The sequence below is a fragment of the Heloderma suspectum genome, chromosome 5 (assembly GCF_057233095.1).
Source record: "Heloderma suspectum isolate Gila_16-S chromosome 5, 16-S_ref, whole genome shotgun sequence".
NCBI classification, from domain to species: Eukaryota; Metazoa; Chordata; class Lepidosauria; order Squamata; family Helodermatidae; genus Heloderma; species Heloderma suspectum.
The window spans coordinates 128988436-129008330 of NC_139462.1; the positions used below are offsets into that span (position 1 = coordinate 128988436).

General features: G+C 46.8%; 1 protein-coding gene across 1 annotated transcript in view; it reads left to right on the plus strand.

The window, feature by feature from the left end:
• The window catches only part of ACE (angiotensin I converting enzyme), a 61503-nt gene that overhangs the window by 21820 nt on the left and 19788 nt on the right, over nt 1-19895 (plus strand). Inside the window, exons 4-12 of the mRNA XM_084857388.1 lie at nt 6470-6613; nt 7428-7619; nt 9480-9577; nt 10305-10477; nt 11745-11968; nt 12637-12781; nt 13556-13654; nt 14521-14643; nt 18907-19118. Coding sequence (XP_084713514.1) covers nt 6470-6613; nt 7428-7619; nt 9480-9577; nt 10305-10477; nt 11745-11968; nt 12637-12781; nt 13556-13654; nt 14521-14643; nt 18907-19118 — 1410 coding nt within the window. The remainder of the gene's footprint in view (nt 1-6469; nt 6614-7427; nt 7620-9479; nt 9578-10304; nt 10478-11744; nt 11969-12636; nt 12782-13555; nt 13655-14520; nt 14644-18906; nt 19119-19895) is intronic.

Sequence of the window (19895 nt, forward strand, 5' to 3'; positions counted from 1 at the left end):
AGAATAGTAGGGTTGGAAGGGGCCTACAAGGCCATCGAGTCCAACCCCCTGCTCAATGCAGGAATCCAAGTCAGAGCATCCCTGACAAATGGCTGTCCAGCCTCGTCTTGAAGGCCTCCAGTGTGGGAGAGCCCACCACCTCCCCAGGTAATTGGTTCCATTGTCGTATTGCTCTTACAGTCAGGAAGTTTTTCCTGATGTTCAGCCGGAATCTGGCTTCCTGTCACTTGAGCCCATTATTCCGTGTCCTGCACTCTGGGATGATCAAGAAGAGACCCTGGCCTTCTTCTCTGTGACAACCTTTCAAGTACTTGAAGAGTGCTATCATATCTCCCCTCAGTCTTCTCTTCTCAAGACTAAACACGCCCAGTTCTTTCAGTCTCTCTTCATAGGGCTTTGTTTCCAGTCCCCTGATCATCTTTGTTGCCCTCCTCTGAAGCCTCTCCAGTTTGTCTGCATCCTTCTTAAAGTGTGGTGCCCAGAACTGGACATAGTACTCCAGATGAGGCCTAACCAGTGCTGAGTAGAGGGGAACTAGTACTTCCCGGGATTTGGAAGCGATGCTTCTATGAATGCAGCCCAAAAGAGCATTTGCCTTTTTTGCAGCCACATCACATTGTTGGCTCATATTCAGCTTGTGATCGACAACAATTCCAAGATCCTTCTCGCTCGTAGTGTGGTTGAGCCACGTATCCCCCATCTTGTAACTGTGCATTTGGTTTCTTTTTCCTAGGTGCAGAACTTGGCATTTGTCCCTATTAAATGTCATTCTGTTGTTTTCTGCCCAGCGCTCCAGTCTATCCAGATCACTTTGAATTTTGTTTCTGTCTTCCAAAGTATTAGCTATCCCTCCCAATTTTGTGTCATCTGCAAATGTGATCAGCATTCCCTGCACCTCCTCCTCCAAGTCATTAATAAAAATGTTGCAGAGCACTGGGCCCAGGACTGAGCCCTGCGGTACCCCACTCGTTACCTCTCCCCAGTTTGAGAAGGTCCCATTGATAAGCACTCTTTGAGTCCGATTCTGTAGCCAACTGTGGATCCACTGGATCGTTGTTTCATCTAGCCCACTTTGAGCTAGTTTGCTCATCAGGATATCATGGGGCACTTTGTCGAAAGCTTTGCTTAAGTCGAGGTATACTAAGCTACTTCCCAATGTACTAAGAGTGGCTAAATTAGTAGCAATCCTAAACCATGGGAAGGTGGGGAGACCTTTCTCCCTAAACTATTGGACAGGATACATATGGGCTGACCTAATGATAGGGAACATCACCCATAAAATAAAATTAGCCCACCAGAAATTAGCCATATGGGTTTTCCAACAGTTTGGATCTCCAGTCTTTCTAGGGTCAAATGCAGTATTTGTCTCATTTCTGAAATATCAACCAATTTATTTTGAGACATAAAACAATCTCCTTCCAACCTACATGTCACTTGCAAAATTTTCCTAATAGCAACCCGCTGAAGGTTAAAAAAAACAGAGTAGCTTACATCTAGCTGCTCTTCTATGAGTGGAAAATTTGAGCAGTCACCCACATGGTGATGTTCTCAAGCAGACTATAGGTTGGACCTTCTAGAAAGCTCTGGAAGATCAGGAGCACTTGCCATCTTCCACTCGGCTATGTGCAGTAGTGTTCCATGCATGTGCTGAAGAGGTGGAGTCAGTACCTTCTCATTCAGTTCCATTTACTGACAGTCTTGGAGAGCATTGTAAGAAATACTGACTATTAGGTGAGGTTGTGATCCCTGAATAGTCTCCTAGTGTGGAGATGGAGGGTGGGAAGTATGACAGCACAGAATAGCTCTTGAAGGCCAGAAGTTACAGATAACAATTTCGAGAGGAGCAGCCATGTTGGTCTGTTGCAAAAAAAAAGAGCCTTGTGGCCCCTTACGGACCAACAAATTTACTATGGCATAAGCTTTCATGGACAATTCATCAGATGCATGAAGTGTTATCCTGAGTTACATATATGTATCCACACATGGTTTGGGGGAATTGTAAACAGTGAGGTCCAAAGGAACTGAAATGCAGAAAATATAGACAGTGATGATTACCTTATTAACAATAGCCATTCACAAAACAGTTGCTGGGTGATAATGCAGGCATCCTAGAGTTGGAGAGCTGATAGGTATATATAGTGGGGCGAGGGGGAGGAAAGCCTTTGTCACTGTTGAAGCCACAAAAGATAGACCTGAGCCTACCTGTATCTGGGCCTCCTGGCTCTTGGTCTTAGTGCCCTCCTTCCCCAGCCAGGGGGAGGAGACAGCCAGGGTAAGCGGGTCAGCACCAGTGATGGCGGCCATGCATTCAAGATCTGGTAGCAAGCCTGACTCTGACAGCTAGAAGCCCCTGGAATCTGAGACTCCAGAACTAGGGCCCCTAGAAACCTTGCCCCCAAGCTGGATTCCCCTGGGGAACAAGGGCCTCATAGTCCCCAGTTCTTGCTTGGCAATGCACCAGGTGGGAGCAGATGGGGAGTTCATGGAGTTCTCTGCTTCTGTCGCAGGGACCACCTCATTAAGGCTCTCCACTCCTCAGCCAGGAGCGGTGGAGCCTGGAGGGCTAGTCAGGGTCAAATGGCTCAGTTGGAGTGGAGACTGTTGGGACAAATGATCTGCTTCCAGTGGCCTGTTCATGGTCCTGCAATCTCTGAATCTGACCATCCTTTCTCATGCACTGTGTCCTCTGCATTCGAGATCAGGATCTCTGATTGGATGCTGCCTGCCCTGTTGATTCTTGCTCAATGCATCTGTTTAGGAGTGGTGAGCACATGCCATCTTCTTGTGGGCTTTTCTTCCTTGGGACATGCCATACAGGGTGGGAGGGTTCCATTTATAAAGGCGGTCTAAAAATAATTGTACTAAAATGAATAAATGAATGCATACACACATATATCAGTGATGGAGGCATCTCTAGTGTAAGCTGTAGATCTGTTAGACTAGAGACATAAGTGACATATACCGGATAATAATCAAGTCACTGGAATAACACCCAGACATTAATCTTTACCAGGGGTACATAGTTAGCCCTGGGTTATAAGATGCAGCTGGCTTAATGATCAAAATCATAAAACTGGTTTGAGCTGCTTATTGTCATGGCCCAGGAAGGAGAGACTCTCCAAATGGTCAGATGTGGGGGTCTGCAGGGATACTGGCTGTCAGTCTGAGGGGCCAGAGGTATGTGGCACAGTCTAGGGTAGGCAGGAAGGGGCAAATTCCAGAGGTGGAAGTCAAAGGTGCAAGAGGCAGCTGTATAAGAAGGCAGGTAGCCAGGTTCCAGAAGGCAGCAGTGCAGAATCACAGAGTTGGACGGGGCCATTGAGGCCATGGAGCCCAACCTCCTTCTCAGTGCAGGAACCCAGTTTAAAGCATCCCTGACTGATGGCTTCCCAGTCTCTGCTTGAAGACCTCCAGCGACGTCCACCATCTCCCTAGGCAGTTGGTTCCATTGTCTGACTGCTCTGACCACTAAGAACTTTTTCATGATGTTCAACCGAAATCTGCCTTCCTATAACTTAAGCCTGTTATTTTGGGTCCTACAGTCTTGCATGATAGAGAAGAGGTTGCGGCCCTCCTGTGTGTGACGAACCTTTAGGTACTTGAAAAGTGCTGTAATATCCCCCCGCTCAGTCTTCACTTCTCAAAGCTAAACATACCCAGTTCCTTCAGTCTTGCCTCATGGGACTTAGTTTTTAGTCCCCTGATCATCTTGTTGCCCTTCTCTGAACTAGTTCCAATTTATCCTTCCCTGTGCACGAATTGGACACCCCTAGCATCTGCACTGCCAGCTCCCCTTCTCCTGCCCTTCTCTGTCTGGTGTCCAGAACTGGACATACTATTTGAGGTGTGGTCTGACCAGTGCAAAGTAGAGTGCACTATTACGTCCCATGATTTTGAAACTATACTTTTTTTGATGCAACCTAAAATTGTATTTGCCTTTTTTGCAGCCATACCACACTGCTGACTCATATTAGCTTGTGATCGACTACAACTCCAAGATCCTTTTTTTCCAACATGTACTATTGCCAAGCCAGACATTCCCCATCTTATAGCTATGCATTTGATTTCTTTTTTGTAAATGAAGAACTTTGCACTTGTCTCGCTTAAATTGTATCCTGTTATTTTCTGCCCAGTCTTCTAACCTATCAAGATCATTTTGAACGTTTTTGTCTTCTAAAGTATTACCTATTCCACCCAATTTTGTGTCATCTGCAACTTTGTTAAGAATACCCCCTTCCTCCAACTCATTAATAACAGTGTTGAAGAATACAGGGCTCAGGACCAAGCCCTGTGGCACCCCACTCGATACCTCCCTCCAGTTTGATGAAGAGCCATTGATGAGCATGCACTTGCTGATCAGGATGTCATGGGTACTTTATCAAATCAGGATGTCATGGGTACTTTATCAAATGCCCTGATGAAGTCAAGATATATTATGTCCACAGCATTTCCATAGACTACTAATAAAGTTACCCAATCAAAAAATGAAATAAGATTAGTCTGGCAGGACGTGTTCTTGACTAATCCATGCTAGCTTCTTTCCAGTGATCACTGTATCAGTGTCAAGGTGCCTACAGAGCAACCACTTTATAATCTGCTCTGCAATCTTCCCAGGTATTGATGTCAGACTGACTGGCCTATAATTTCCTGGATCTTCCTTTTTGCCCTTTTTGAAGATAGGGATATTTGCCCTCCACCAGTCCTCTGCTACTTCACCTGTTTTCCAGAATTTCTCAAAGAGAGAGGGTCTGAGAGTCCACCGCTAGTTCTGTCAACACCCTAGGATGCAGTTCATTTGAACCTGGGGACTTGAACTCACTTAAGGTGCTTAGATATCCCCTGACCATCTCTCTGTCAACCTCAAGCTGCACTCCTGCCCCTTCAGCCTTTTGTCACATATGCCAGGTGGGACACAGTTCCTCTTTTGGGAGAAGACTGAGCCAAAACAGGAGTCGAGCAGTTCCACCTTTTCTTTGTCACCTGTCAGCACTTTGTCATCTTTCTTGCGCAGCTGGTCTAACATGACTTTTGTCCTCCTTTTACATTTAACGTACCCAAAGAAGCCGTTTTGGTTGTTCTCAGCATCCCTTGCCAACCTCAGCTCATTCTGAGCTTCAGCCTTCCTGACGCCATCTCTGCAATTCCGGGCTATCTGCCTGTACACTTCCTCAGTGACCTGGCCCTCCTTCCCCCCCATATGTGTCCTTTTTTGTTTTCAGGTCATCGCTAAGCTTTTCATGTAGCCACATTGGCTTCTTCTGTTGTGTTCCATTTTTTCCCCTCATTGGGATTGTTTCTGATTCTACCTTTAGTATCTCCTTTTTTCAGGAACTCCCATCCCTCTTGAATGTTCAGTTTTCCTACCATGGAATCCTACTTAGCATTCCAAGTTTATTAAAATCAGCTTTCCTGAAGTCCAACTTCACTCAGCTTTAGTTTTGACTACACTCATCTTTAGTTTTCCTTAAAATCAAGAACTTGAGAATTACATGGTCACTTTCCCCAAAAGTTCCTGCTACTTTCCTCTTACAGGGGAAGACAGAAGGGAACAGAGCCTGGGTGAGTCTGGGCTGGGCTTCAGGAATCTGTAGCACAAGTATTCTGACTGGCAAGTTGCTCCTTCTGGGGAGCCAAGCCTGAGAGCAGTTATATAAGGCCAACAAGACCTCTCTTTGCTCTCTGAGACACCAGATCCAGCAGTTTGGATTTAAGCTGTCAAGAAATGGGAGGAGAGCAAGTGCTGAGAAAACAGTGTAGGATAGGACGTATTTGAATCGTAAGCTGTCTGGACTTTTCAAGAAAGGGTGTGTGTGTGTGTGTGTGTGTGTATGCATGTGTGCGTGAATAAATAAATGTTTGCAGCCTCACATTGGTGATAACATATGTTAAAGATGCTACAAGGAAAAGGGGTTTGAGATGAAGATTTCAGGTTGCATAGCTGATGAAGGATTTGTAGGAGGGGAAGGTACACCCAATTGGATGGCATCATATAGATGGAGCAGCGGCTGGAACCAAAAGGGCATTGGCACCAATAAAAGGAACTGACAGGGTAGGAGTCTAGTGCAACTTCTTTAGATTGGCAGAGAGGTCCACAGATTGGATAAGAGCGATGGTATAATTGAGCAGGTGCTTTTGTTTGAGATGGAAGGGAAGGTAAGAAATAGAAAAATATTTCCTACTTCGATATTGTTTGCCCTGAAGAATAATCTTTCGACCCATTAGGGTTAGTTTGTAGCCTTCCTTAACAAGCCTTCTGTTTCAAAGCCATCTTGGCACAATGTACCTGCTTGTGGTAAACCATTGTATGGTGTATATGGGTAGGTCTTAGAGGAGTTAATACTCTTGTCATAGTTGGTGGGGTTTGGATTGAATAGTCTTTGGGGTCCTTTTTCATCCCTATGATTCTGTGACCATTATTTTTGTTTGTGTTTGTGTGTGTGTGTCTGTGTTTCCTTCACCCACCTCTCAGAGATAACAGACATCATGGCCAACTCTCGCAGTTACAGGAAACTGCTCTACGCCTGGGAAGGGTGGCACAATTCAGCCGGCAATCCTCTAAGGCCCAAGTATGAGGAATTCATTTTACTAAGCAATGAGGCCTATAAAATGGATGGTGAGATGCTCTAAATGTTGATTGGGGTTGAAAGTGGGGATTGGCCACTAATTGGACTGAAAATCTGCCTTATAAGAAAGATCTAAGCATCTGGGGATTTTTAGCTTAGGCAGAAAGGCTGCTAAAAAAAACAGGAAAACCTCAAATGGAAGGCTGTAAAGGCCTTCTACATAACCTACATAATTCTACATAACCTTCTACATATTCCGCACTATGTTTGTGGACCTTCATTCACTTTTACCTCTTGTAATGTATTTGACACCTGTCTTGGCAGAGAGCCCATTCACATGATCTCTCGCTCCATCACAGTGCCAGAGTGAAGTCACTGGGAGCTACCATTGATGGTGTGCTGGGCAGCCCTATGATTGTTTCAGCCTGTCCATAGTATGCCCAGTCTTAATACATTTGCCATCCTGTTGTGAAAATATTCGAGGACATGGTGAAGTTGTATCATACTGCTGATGAAATCATCACCATATCAAAAAGGTCGACCTCACCACATCACAGCCATGTGAAGAACGATCATGTGATTCAGGCCAAGTTCACTAGAGCTGTACTGAGGCAATAGCAAGTGGCTGAAATGCTGCAGCTATCTTCCCTTGGCAATTCACAGTGCCCTTATGCAGCTATTATCTGTAGGGAAGGGCTTTCAGTTTGCCGTCAACTCTCCTGGGCCTTCAGAACAGGGCTAGACGGATATTCAAATACATGAAAAAATAAGGCAGGAGAACCCAGGAGAGGGATGGTTCCCTGATGCTGTGCTGAGATGATGGATAAGACTTCTCATTCCATTTTGGGTTCTCTTTGCATCCAGGCTTCAAAGATACCGGGGCTTACTGGCGCTCTTGGTATGACTCACCAACTTTTGAGGATGATGTCGAACAACTCTATCATCAGCTGGAGCCACTTTACCTAAATCTGCATGCTTATGTCAGGAGGAAACTGTATGAGTGGTATGGCTCTAAATACATCAACCTGAAAGGCCCCATTCCAGCTCACTTACTGGGTAAGGTGACAATTAGGGGGATGGAATAGAGGTTCTGCTAGGAAGAATGGGAATAACTCCTTTCTGACTGACTGAATGACCTCACTATCCTACTATGCTCTGTACAAGCTGAAAAATTGGGGATGCTTGGAGCTGCAGTACCTGAAATAATGGACAACAGCTATTTAAGTCCTGTTGGGGCTGTTTGCTGCTGGACCGTTTGGGCTCTGCCGAAGGGAACAGGGACCCATTTTCTAGGAGACACCAGTCACAAACATTTGAATTTCTCTAGCTGGTGAAGACTTTAGAGCAGGGGTGGGAAACTTCAGAGTATCCAGGGGCCAATTTCCCACCCCCAGAAACCACTATGGTCCACATCCTGCACCACCAAAATTGCCAGCAGCAATCCAGCAATGGCAAAGAAGCCACTTCTTTACTTGAAAACAAGGCATGCAGGGAGTGGGAGCTTTGGTTTAATGCAAAAGCATGCTCCTGGAAGCCCATTATGCCTTGTTTTAAGGTGGAGGTGAGCACTACATGGACCATGCTGCCCCGCCCCCCCAATCAGGGGTGAAATCCCCCCAAGGCATTGCAAAAAAAAAAAAAAAAAGTTTTGCAAATAAGCTAATTTTGACCCTTCTGTTTGCAAGCTAAATTCTTTTAGCACTCTGTAGCAACTACAAATGCCATTCTTTAGAATGTTCTTTGTTTTTTTAATTCAGGTACATGTGTATGTGTGGCTTGTGGGGGAGTGCTCCAGGGGACAAAAATAGCCCCCCAGACCTCCCGCTGTTCTCCACCCCATTTTAAAGTTTTAGAGCAGCTGGTTTGCTGCTGCTATACCACTAAAATGTGGTGGTGGTGACTTGGAGGGCAGCAGGATGGTGGTGCAAAAATATGCAGGCCACATATTGCCTGCCCCACTTTAAAGAGTTCCTACTTCTGTCTTTTTTAAAAGTAAGTCCCTTGAATTTCAGGAGAAAAACTTCAAAGCACATAGACAGTGTCTGCTCAAAGCCTCATAAACCCAAATTAGTTCCCCCCTCCCCCAAGTGCTGGAGTGGGAAGGCTCACTGATTGCAAAACTCACTGATAGTCAAGAAAGCTATCCAGTATGGTTTATGGTGAGGGCAGAAGTGTTTATATTCCCCAGTCAGGGTAAAACAGCATGAAAGTAGCAACGTTTGGTGGAAAAATGGCACTTAAGAAGTAGGTTGTTATGGGAAATAGAACTGGGCTACTTGCAAAAGCAAACACCCCTGTTCAGTTCCTTGCAAGTAGGTTGATCCAAGCAAGGCCCTACTTGACAGTTGGCGCAAGCACCAACTTCACCTACTGCTGCCATTCTCTTTCCCTGCACTCCCAGGTTCACAAGCCTTGTCTGGGGCAGGAGAAGGGGAGCTGGCAGTGCAGATGCTAGGGGTGTCCAATTCATGCACAGGGAAGGAACTGGCACAATAAACCCTGTGGGGAAAATGATGCTTTTCATGCCAGTTTCCACTGAGGAAGGGTTCTATGTGAGCTTTCGAGAGAAGATTTTCACCAGGACTATGGCATGAGGCGAGAAAGATAAACTTCCTCTCTCCACCTCGCATTGTCCCAAGGCTGTTCAGATGTCTCTGCAGCTCCTATTAACACAACAAAAACTATGCACGTTAGTTGCATTCATGCAGTTAACGTGATGTCTAGGTTGGTCCTTATTCTATGGGAGCCACAACTTTATTCTGATCATAACAACAAGGCAGATACTTTCTTCTGCCCATATATGGAAAACTGCAAAAGATATTTTGCCAGAGTTCTTGCACTATTATTCCCAGTGGTAATAAGCCCAACCTTCTATCATTTATATCCACGTAAGTTGTGTTGCTTTGTCCCCTTCAGGTAACATGTGGGCCCAGCAATGGAACAACATTTATGAGATGCTGGTCCCTTTCCCAAACAAACACAGTCTTGATGTCACCAACACCATGAAGGAGCAAGTAAGAGCATCTGTGTTATGATTTTATACATTTTCTTCTGTTTTGCTGCTGGCTAGACAATGAGGACTGTGGATGAAAACATGCACATCTCTAAACAGCACTGTTACCGGTATAGCTGCAATCCTGTAGTGAGGAGCTGAGTTGTTCTCTGGGCAAATATTTGGGTAAAATATGAATACAGATCCATACGACAACATCAAGGAGATGACGAGTCAGTTATGCACAACTAAAACATGAACATGAACCACAACTCTCCATGACACTCTTTCAATATGGCTTTCTGTGCTGAACATGTTTTTAACCTGCATCATAGCCTGGTGGGAAAATGAGTTTGACTTCAGTTTCTGCTTTCTAAGAACTGATTCCCATGTTATGCTTGCATATCTCCACACTTACCTATAGTTTACAAGGTAGGAATGGTTGGGGCAATATACATTTTTGGTCCCAATAACCATGTTGGGGATACAGTCTTTATTTCCAGTTCTTGATACAAATGCCCCAACTATCTCTATGATATAAAATATATGCATATTCATGTAGGAATTCTGCTCCTTTCAAGCAGTCCCTCCTTTGCTTCTCCTCTGCTTCACGTTGACACTATTGTCTCTAAAGTTCAAGCTGCAAATGCCCAAATTACCTGTTATGAGAATTCTTAAGTGACCTGAGACCAGTCTCCAATGAACATTTGTGCTATCTAATGCTGCGGGTGGGTCCTTGCCTTTCCTAGAAATGGACCGTAAGACACATGTTCCAGGCGGCGGAGGAGTTCTTCACCTCACTTGGCATGCTTGGCATGCCACCTGCATTCTGGGAGAAATCCATGCTGGAGAAGCCAACAGATGGGCGGGAGGTGGTGTGCCATGCCTCGGCCTGGGACTTCTACAATCGCAAAGACTTCAGGTGCATACTGCATATGACAGGGCCTTGCCTAGGAAAGGAGCCAAAGCCCTTGTTCGCATAGACCTGTGACGTGTGTTGGGTTTTAGGGAGCAAAGGAATTGCATGTCTTCTCTGTGTCTGGCCAACTTCAGGGACATTTTCAATGCACTATCAGTGAAAAAGACAACTAGAAATTCAGATTCAAGGAATCAGTACTTAAATAGATGCTTTAAAAAACCCTACAGTCTAAAGTTAGTAACAATATCTGGCTCAATTTAAGTGGAAGATCTGCTTCTTCTCCTAGTTATGGAAGTGACCTGGGTCCTGAGAACCTGGCTGGAAGATGCGTTATGTTCCCCAGGGAACCTGCAGGATGTATAGCTTCTTTTCTGTATTTCCCTCTTACTTTCTCTCTCTGTTTAATGTATGCATCTCTGTGAATGGCATGATCTGCAGGGCTTGGGGTGAATGTCCTGCTCCTTCAGCAGGGAGATACCGGTGCAATATTACCTTTCCCCATCTATTCAGGGACTGAGCCCTAGTGCAAAAAATAGTTTCTGATGCTAATTCGGCAGGCTCTGGATGAAGTCCTGTGATCTTGCTGTCTGCCTCACCCGCAAAGCACACGAACAGGCATTTTCTGATCACTCGAGTAGGTTTATTTTCCACAGAGGGCCATGTTCCCCCAGGAGTAATCTGCCAGGGCCACATGCAGGCAGTGGATGAGGCTGGAGCCAGACGTGGGCAGGACCCTCATCCCCCTTTCAGCCACCCCCCTTTCTTCCCCTCCTCCTCCACACCCAGTGGGCTGCCAGGAGATGGAGAGGCCGCCCTCACCAGAGAGCTGCATGGATGGCTTGCAGAGGGCTTTGAGAGTTGGGCTGTGGGCCACCGATTGCCCAAGCCTGGAATGAGCACTCATCCATACAAAACATTTGCATTTGCTGTTAAGCCTGTTTGTATGATTCCTCTTCCCCAAGGAGCCTTGGGAAATGTCCTCTTGCAAGGCTGCCGGAGCTGTTAGAAATCCTTGAGCTCATGACAGAGCTACTATGCCCAGTGTTCCTCAGAGTAAAGCTGTGAGAGTTGAGCCACTTTGACCTCTGTCTTAACACTAGGGTTTCCTTTCACCCCTCCTGAGGGCTGCCAGCTCATCTTCCATAAGTAAACTGGGCAGGGGCAGGAACAGTTCCCCTTCCAGTCAGCCAAGCAGGTTCCCTGTTACCCTGATGGGTGTGTATGACCCAGCCGCCGCTCCAACCTCTCCTCCCCATTCCCTACTCTGCAGAATAAAGCAGTGCACAACCATCACCATGGAGCAGCTCTTCACAGTACACCATGAGATGGGGCATGTTGAATACTACCTGCAGTATAAAGACCAGCCCCTCACCTTCCGCAGCGGGGCCAACCCTGGCTTCCATGAAGCAATTGGGGATGTCATGAGCTTGTCCGTCTCCACCCCCATCCACCTCAAGAAAATTGGCTTGCTCAGCAAAGTCACTGAGGATGCAGGTACAGATGAGGATTATGGGTGGTAACACAGACAACTTCAGCAGGTCTTACAGGAAAACAATGAGGTATGCGTAGGGTAGCCAATAGGGATGGGAGATTTTTCAGGTGTCAGTATCCCATGTGGATCAGTTCTCTCAAGAACATGGAACCACGCTTGTCTCACTCCAGGATTTCCTAGCTGTTGAAGGGAAAAGAAAGACTGAATCCTAGAATTTGCCTTCCACTCCCTATGGATGTTGGGGAAAGGGAACCCCCCTGTCCCCCTTGGGACAGCCCAGAGGATGGCTTGCTTTGGGATGGGAAGGAATTTTCTGTAAGGTCAGACAGCTGAGCAGTTTTTACTTAATGGAGCTTCGGCTATTGGGCGGTATAGAAATGAAATAAATGAGTAAATAAAAAATGTATTGTTGTTGCCTTTCCCTGAGATTTTTGCCTGAATCATCTCAAGCTATTTATTCTGCAGGTGGCTCCTCTTGGGTTGTGGCACAGCGTCAGTGGGGTGGTTATCAGCAGAGGGTCCAGCTGCATAGGCAGGAGGTCTGTTCTTCCAGCTCTTCTTTGCCTTGCACCTGAACATGCTCTCAAGCAGCTCCAGCTAGGCGAGGCCTGCCTTTGGAAGCTCTGCCTGCAGCCTCCCCCGCTTTTTTGCCTCCTTCTGTTTTTTGCAGAAAGCGATATCAATTACCTGCTGAAAATGGCCCTGGAGAAGATCGCCTTCCTGCCCTTTGGGTACCTGATAGACCAGTGGCGATGGAACGTCTTCAGTGGGCGCACCCCTCCAAACCGTTACAATTATGACTGGTGGTACCTGAGGTAAAGGCCTTCTCAGCAGTGCAAGTGTGGTATGTGGAGGGGCGCCATGATGGGTGAGCAAGAAAGCAGTTGTGCCAAGAGTCTGAGCTCTGTGTGACGAGAGTGGTTCTGCAAGCTGATTTCAGGGGATAGGACTGAATTTCAAAATTGGGAGTGGGAAATCCACTTTTCTTGGGGACCCATAAATCTTCTCAACAGCTGTGTGTGTGTGTGTGTGTGTGTGTGCATGAGAGCATCTGTGTCTTGAATCTGTGTGCAAAAAAGGAGAGCCGTGTGTGTGTATTTGTGTGTACATCATGAGTAGAAAGTTGGGTAGAAAAAATATTTGGGAATAAATGGGCAGAGGGACTGAGTTTTGTATTTATTTATTTATTTGGAAGAATAAATAAATACAAATGCTGGATGGATATTGACTGACATCTAGTTTATTCATTACTTCATACTATTTCCTTTTATTTCAGTCTTTCTTTCCTGCCCTGCTTAGAGCAAAGCTAGACATGATGCTGATTATGAATTCTGTTTCCTCTGCTCTCCTTGCAATGTTAACTCACACTATGCGTCCTGCCCCCACCCAATGATGTGGCATGGGGGCAGGGAAACATAGAAGAGGATAACAGGGAAAGGAGGGGGAAATGGATCCAAGGGAACAGCTTCTGGCTGCATCTTCATGATCAGTGTTGCATTTGAGACCAAACCTGGAGTCTGCTTTACTTTTGGAGACTTGTACTAACACTATTCATTTCTTTTCTGTCCACATGGCTGTTATTTCTCCAGAACAAAATACCAGGGGATTTGCCCTCCTATTGCAAGAACTGAAACAAACTTTGACCCTGGTGCTAAATACCACATCCCTGGCAACACACCTTATATCAGGTACTGGGAGCTGGGGCAGTCAGGGAATGGGAGGTGTGCAACTATGACATAAGAGCTTTGTTGCAGTGCTTGGGAGAGGCTTATTCATGCCTCAGTTATCCACGGGTGTGGGGAGCATGGCTATTGTTCTGAAGGGCTGAAATAACTGGAGTTTCTGACAAGCAGATCTAAGGTGATATAGCAGAGCTGTGAAGGGCTGGAACCCCAGGTTCTTAAAAGGAGCTGTGATCCAGAAATGGAAATATGCTGTACCAACCATGGATTAGTAGACCACATCACCAAGACTTTTACCACTGCCCACACAGCAGACTCCAGAATCCACATCTTCTAGGCTTCAGGGGCAGAGTTTTGGTACAGCTACAGGGAGTCTTAAATTGGTCATGGGTTGCACACAGGCCATGCACTCTCTGCTTATCTGGGGAGTCCAAAGGTAATTAGGAAGTATAGAAATCTTGGTGACATGATAGCACCCCATACAGTAAAGTGTTTTGGTTCATCAGCTCTGTTTCTAGTTCTCAAGATCAAATGGTTCAAATATATATTTATTCATGTTATATTTTTGCCCCACCTCATTTTGTCCCACTGTTTGCTCACAGCTCTAAACTGCACTCCCCATCTTTGATCCAGCTTACGTTTCAGCCTCCCCCCACCACCACCCACCCACCCATGCACAATATCACTATTATCCCGATGCTTCTCCTACATTGACCATCTCAGGGTATATAATCAAGATCCTCTAATGGAGAATAGTTACTTCATAACACCTCACCACCACCTGCAATGACATTATAGGGTGTGTGTTCTTTTTTCTGCCAAATGATTGTTGGGTTCCAGCAAGATATGGATTTTTGTTTTGTTTCTGGCAGGTACTTTGTCAGTTTCATCCTACAATTCCAGTTCCACAAGGCTCTTTGCCAAGCTGCCAACCACACCGGCCCTCTTCATACCTGTGACATCTACCAATCAAAAGCAGCTGGACAGAAGCTCAGGTGAAAGAGGGGGAAGGGAAGGTTGCAAAGAGTGGACTTGGATCTCAAAGGCAGTGGAGTGCTGATGTGGGTTCTGGGGGATGTCAACATTCATGTTGAGGGCATCTTGTCTGGGGCGGCTCAGGACTTCATGGTCTCCATGACAACCATAGGAGTGTCCCAGCATGTTATCAGCCCAACACATGTAGCAGGGCATCATACTCTAGACTTGGCTTTCTCAACTGGACATGGAGACAGTTGTCTGAAGGTGGGGGACTTTGAATCAGTCCCTTTGTCATGGTCAGATCATTGCCTGCTAGGGTTTAGACTTATGGCAGTTTTTCCCCTCTGCAAGGGTGGGGAACCTATTAGGCTAATAGATCTGGATAGTTTCCAGAGGGCTCTGGGGAGGTTTTCAGCTGATACGGCTGGCTCTCCTGTTGAAACCCTGGTTGATCTGTGGAATGCAGGAGTGACCTGGAAGGTTGACACGATTACTCCTGAGTGCCCTCTCCAGTGTAGAGCTTGTAGTGCTCCATGGTATACCCCAGAGCTAAGAGCAATAAAGCAAACTAGGAAATGGCTTGAGTGCAGATGGAGAAGAACTCCTAGTGGGTGTAATCAAACCCTGGTGTGTGCCTATGGTCATGTATACTCAAGGGCAGTGAGGGCAGCAAAGAAACATCTTGCTACCTCTCTTGAATCTTCTGTGTGCCACCCAGTGGAGCTTTTCAGGGTCATCTGCAGCCTGTTACATGCTGGCCCTAAGGACACTGTCCATCCATCTGAGGCCCACTGTAATACATTTGTAGGCACTTCCAGGATCAAATCTCTTGCATACAGACTTAGATTCCAGTGTTAATAGCTAGGGATGGCACAGGCATCCAGTTGGGCTTGAAGCTTGGCAGTTTCTTGGCAGCTTGCCTCCCTGGGTGTCAGTCCATGGATCCCTGTGCTTGCCCAACTCAACATGCATCGAGTTGGCAAATGCGCAACCGACCACTCCCTCACTGGACTGCCATTTTGCATTAAAATGGCGGCTCACCCTTTTTCGTAAATAACTACGTATGCAAATGGGCAGCCATAAAGGGGCCATTTATGCAACATTACAGGTATGCCATTTAAAATATGCCATTTACACCTGTAATGTTGCGTAAATGTCCCCTTTATGGCCACCATTTGTGCAAATGGTTATTTAGGAAAAAGGCCGAGCTGCCATTTTAATGCAAAATGGCGGCTCGGTGAGGGAGTGGGCAGCTGCGTGCCGCTTGCTAGGCACCCACGGACCTCCCAGTGGGTCACTGCATGCAGCAAACGGGGTAGGGTGTCTGGTAGGTGTCTGGCGAGTGGCTTGTGGTGTGTTCACCTATCCCTAGTTACAGCAGATGAATCAGGTGAGAGATGGCCAGAGCACAACCTTGTCCAATTTTCTTGGATGAGTTTCTGCTGGTACAGCTCGAGGACATTGACAAGGTGCTTGGCAGGTTCATGCAAGCACTTCCATACAGGATCCTTGCCCCTCTTGGCTAATAAACACTGATGGGGGGGGGGAACAGGCTGGGCCAGGGAGGTGATTCAGGCCTCGTTGCAAGAGGGAGAGGTCCTGGGCCACCTGAAAGAGGCAGTGGTGAGACTACTCCAGAAGAAGCCCTCGCTGGACCCCAAACATATTAATTTTAGGCCAGTGGCAAATGTTTCTTTCCTGGGCAAGTTCCTTGAGTGGGTGGTTGCCAACCAGCTCCAGATGCTCTTGGATGAGACTGATTATCTGGATCCATTTCAGTTGGCATTCAGCCCAGGTTTTGGCACAGAAACAGGCCTGGTGACCCTGTATGATGATCTATGCCGGGAGAGTGACAGTGGGAGTGTGACTTTGTTGATTCTCCTTGATCTCTTGGCGGAGTTTGATACCGTTGACCACAGTATCCTTCTGGGATGATTGTCTGAGTTGAGAGTAGTAGGCACTGCATTGCAGAGGTTTCTGTCCTGCTTGGATGGTTGGCTTCAGAAGGTGGTGCTTGAGGAATATCGCTGGCTTTGTGGATTCTCCAGTATGGGGTTCTGCAGTGGTTGGTTTTGTCCCCCATCTGTATGAAACCATTGAGTGGGGTCATCAGTATGTTGATGACACACAGCTCAATTTCTCCTTTTCATCTTCATCAGGTGAGGCTGTGGATGTGCTAGATCAGTGCCTGGCGGCAATAATGGACAGGATGAGGGCTAATAAACTAAACCTCAATCCAGACAAGACTGAGGTGCTGTTAGTGGGTGGTTATTTTGACTGGATGGAGGACGCTCAACCTGTCTGGATGGGGTTGCACTCCCCCTGAAGGAGCAGGTTCATAGCTTGGGGTTTCTCCTGGGAGCCATCTTTGTCATTTGCGGCTCAAGTGTCCTCAGTGGCATGGAGTGCCTTCTACCAACTTTGGTTGGTGGCTCAGCCATGCCCTTATCTTGGGCAGTGATAACCTGGCTTCAGTAGTCTATGCTGTGGAAATCTCAGTTAGATTCGTGCAATGTGCTCTACATAGGGGTGCATTTGAAAATGGTTCAGAAGCTTCAGCACGTGCAAAATGTGGCGGGCAGATTGATAACAAGGACAAGAAGGTGTGAACATATAACATCAATTCTGGCCCGCTTGCACTGGCTGCCTGTATGTTTCTGAGCCTGATTCAAGGTGCTGATTTTGACCTATAAAGCCTTATATGGCTTGGGACCTCAATACGTGATGGAGCGCCTCCCCAGGCATGGACCTACCCATACACTACATTCATCATCTAAGGCCCTCCTCTGGGTGCCTTCTCTGCGGGAGGCTTGGAAGGTGGCAACAAGGGAGGGGGCCTTCTTGGTGGTGGCTCCCCGATTGATCTCCCCAACGAGGCCCACCTGGTGCCAACACTGTTATCTTTTCAGCACCAGGTTAAGACCTTCCTCTTCTCTCAAGCATTAGGCTGCATGTGATTAGGTTTTAACCAGATCCTGAATTTTTCTTATTGATGATTGTTTAACATTGTTTTAGATAAGTGTGTGTCTGTGTGTGCTGTATGTTTATATGTTTGTTTCCAAATGATTTTTATAATGTATTTTTAAGGTTTTAATATTTGTAAACCGCCCAAAGAGCTTTGGCTATTGGGTGGTATAGAAAAGTAAATAATAATAATAATAATAGTTGTTGCTGTTGTTATTTTATTTATTTCATTTCTATACCTCCCAGTAGCCGAAGCTGTCTGATGCCAACAGCTTGGATAAATATCTTCATACATAGTGGTATTTCCCTTCCTACCACTTGATGTGATAAGAAGGGGAATAGCTGTGAAATGTTTCAAGCAGGAGTACTGTGGCATGCAGACCTGGGAGCTGTGATCAGCCAAGTGACCACCCAGGTTGCAGTAGGACTCCCCTGACTTAGTTTTGGCATAGTGTGAATACCAAAGGGTATCTGCTTGTCAACATGACAAGATGGGCAACTACCCTCTCAAAAGAGTAATAACACCAACATGCACAGCTGAAGAGGGACATTAACAGGCCCACTCTCCAGTGGTAGGACATCTTGGACTTAAATCATGCTTGTGAGGTGGCCATCAGATTCCACAAGTTTGAGGACTAAATCAGGTCATCAGATTCAGCCATCCGCACCCCCAATTACCGTCTTGTGCAGAGCACAGTGTGGCACAGGCCAAGGGCAACAGCAAATGAAGTGCTTGCAGAGCAACAAGCTCCAAATGTCTCCAGGCTGCACCAGTTGTCTCCAGTTGAACAACCTTTCAGCGCCAGCTCCATGTCTGAGGGAGCCCTGGGCAAAGCCCCTTCTGGTGGGTCCCTGCTTCTCTTGGTGGGTTTATCTGGCAGTGGTGGTGGGTGATGGCAGCAGTGCCCCAGGCAGCAGTGCTCCAAGCAGCACCCAGTGGCTGGAAGCTGCCATTTTAATTTCCGCAGTGCCATGCTATGTTGGAGGCATTGTGGAAAACTGCAAGGGAAGCTAGACCCAGCTACAGAACACGAGGCCCGAAAAGCGTGTCAAAGGGGCCATGGGGTCCCAGCAGCTGCCCAAGGATGCTGGCTCTTGCTGCTGGCGCTGGTCCCATTGCCTGGCTGCTGGCTTATTTGACAAATGTGGTGAGAAGAAAATAACGGAAAACCTCCTCAAGCCCCACATGTGGTGGGGGAGTGCACAGTGGGTGGAAGGTGGAGATGCAGGTCTCGTGGGCCTTCCACAGTGGGTACCAGCGTGAGTGGCTGTGTCTGCATCACTGCCCATTTCTCTCTTTGTCTTCTTCGCTGCAGTCAGGCATTAAGGGCCGGATCTTCCCAGCCCTGGCAGGATATTCTCGAACAACTCACTGGCACAAAAAAGATGGATGCTGCAGCATTGCTGGAATATTTCCACCCTGTTACGACATGGCTGCAAGAGAAGAACAAGCAAACCAATGAAACACTGGGCTGGCCAGACTTTGAGTGGCGTCCCCCCATACCAGAGGGCTACCCAGAAGGCCTTGGTAAAGCTTTCAAGGCAGACAATCATGGGGGGAGGCCCATGGGAGGAGGGTAGACCGAATATGATACTGATGCTTAGGCTTTAGTAATTAGTCTTCAAAGAGGAGGAGCCGCTACCTCCCCACATGCCATTGTTATTGGAACATGGCAGTTATAATCCAGAGGGGGCACTCAGTTGATGTTCTAATTTACAGTAGGACATAGGAATGGGTGACATCCAAAGAGGATGACATCATGGGACATATGAGCAGGAACCAAATGCCGATACAGCTAGAATATTGTGGAGTGGTTATTGCTTTGACTTGCTGTGAGGCAAAGCCAGGAAGTGCTGGCCATAAGACCACTTTGAGGAGACTGGGAGTGGGGAGCTGGTGGCCCAGGTATCCCTTCTAGGGTTGGCAAGCTGCGGCTTTGCTCCGTCAAGTACCTGCTCTTTTGTCTTTTCAAGTACCTGCTCTTTTGGGATGGCAACTGGTAGGGGGCAGGCAGGAGACCCCAAAGGGTGAGATTTTGCTTGAAGAAGGCACTAGTTCTACTGCAAAGGCTGGGTGCAGCCCTTGCCAAACACATCATGAGACCAGCTGTCTATTCCACTGATGGAATTCCATGCTCTTGATGCAACAGATAAATTGGAAGGCAGTTTGTGTGGCTGCCTGGCAATTGGCTGAACAGCAGGTTCCAGAATGTGAGTCCCTTCACTTGTGTGCTCATTTTAACCTCTCAATGAACAAAGGCAGATGCTCAACCAGTACCTACTTACCACTCCTCTGCTGGCTCCT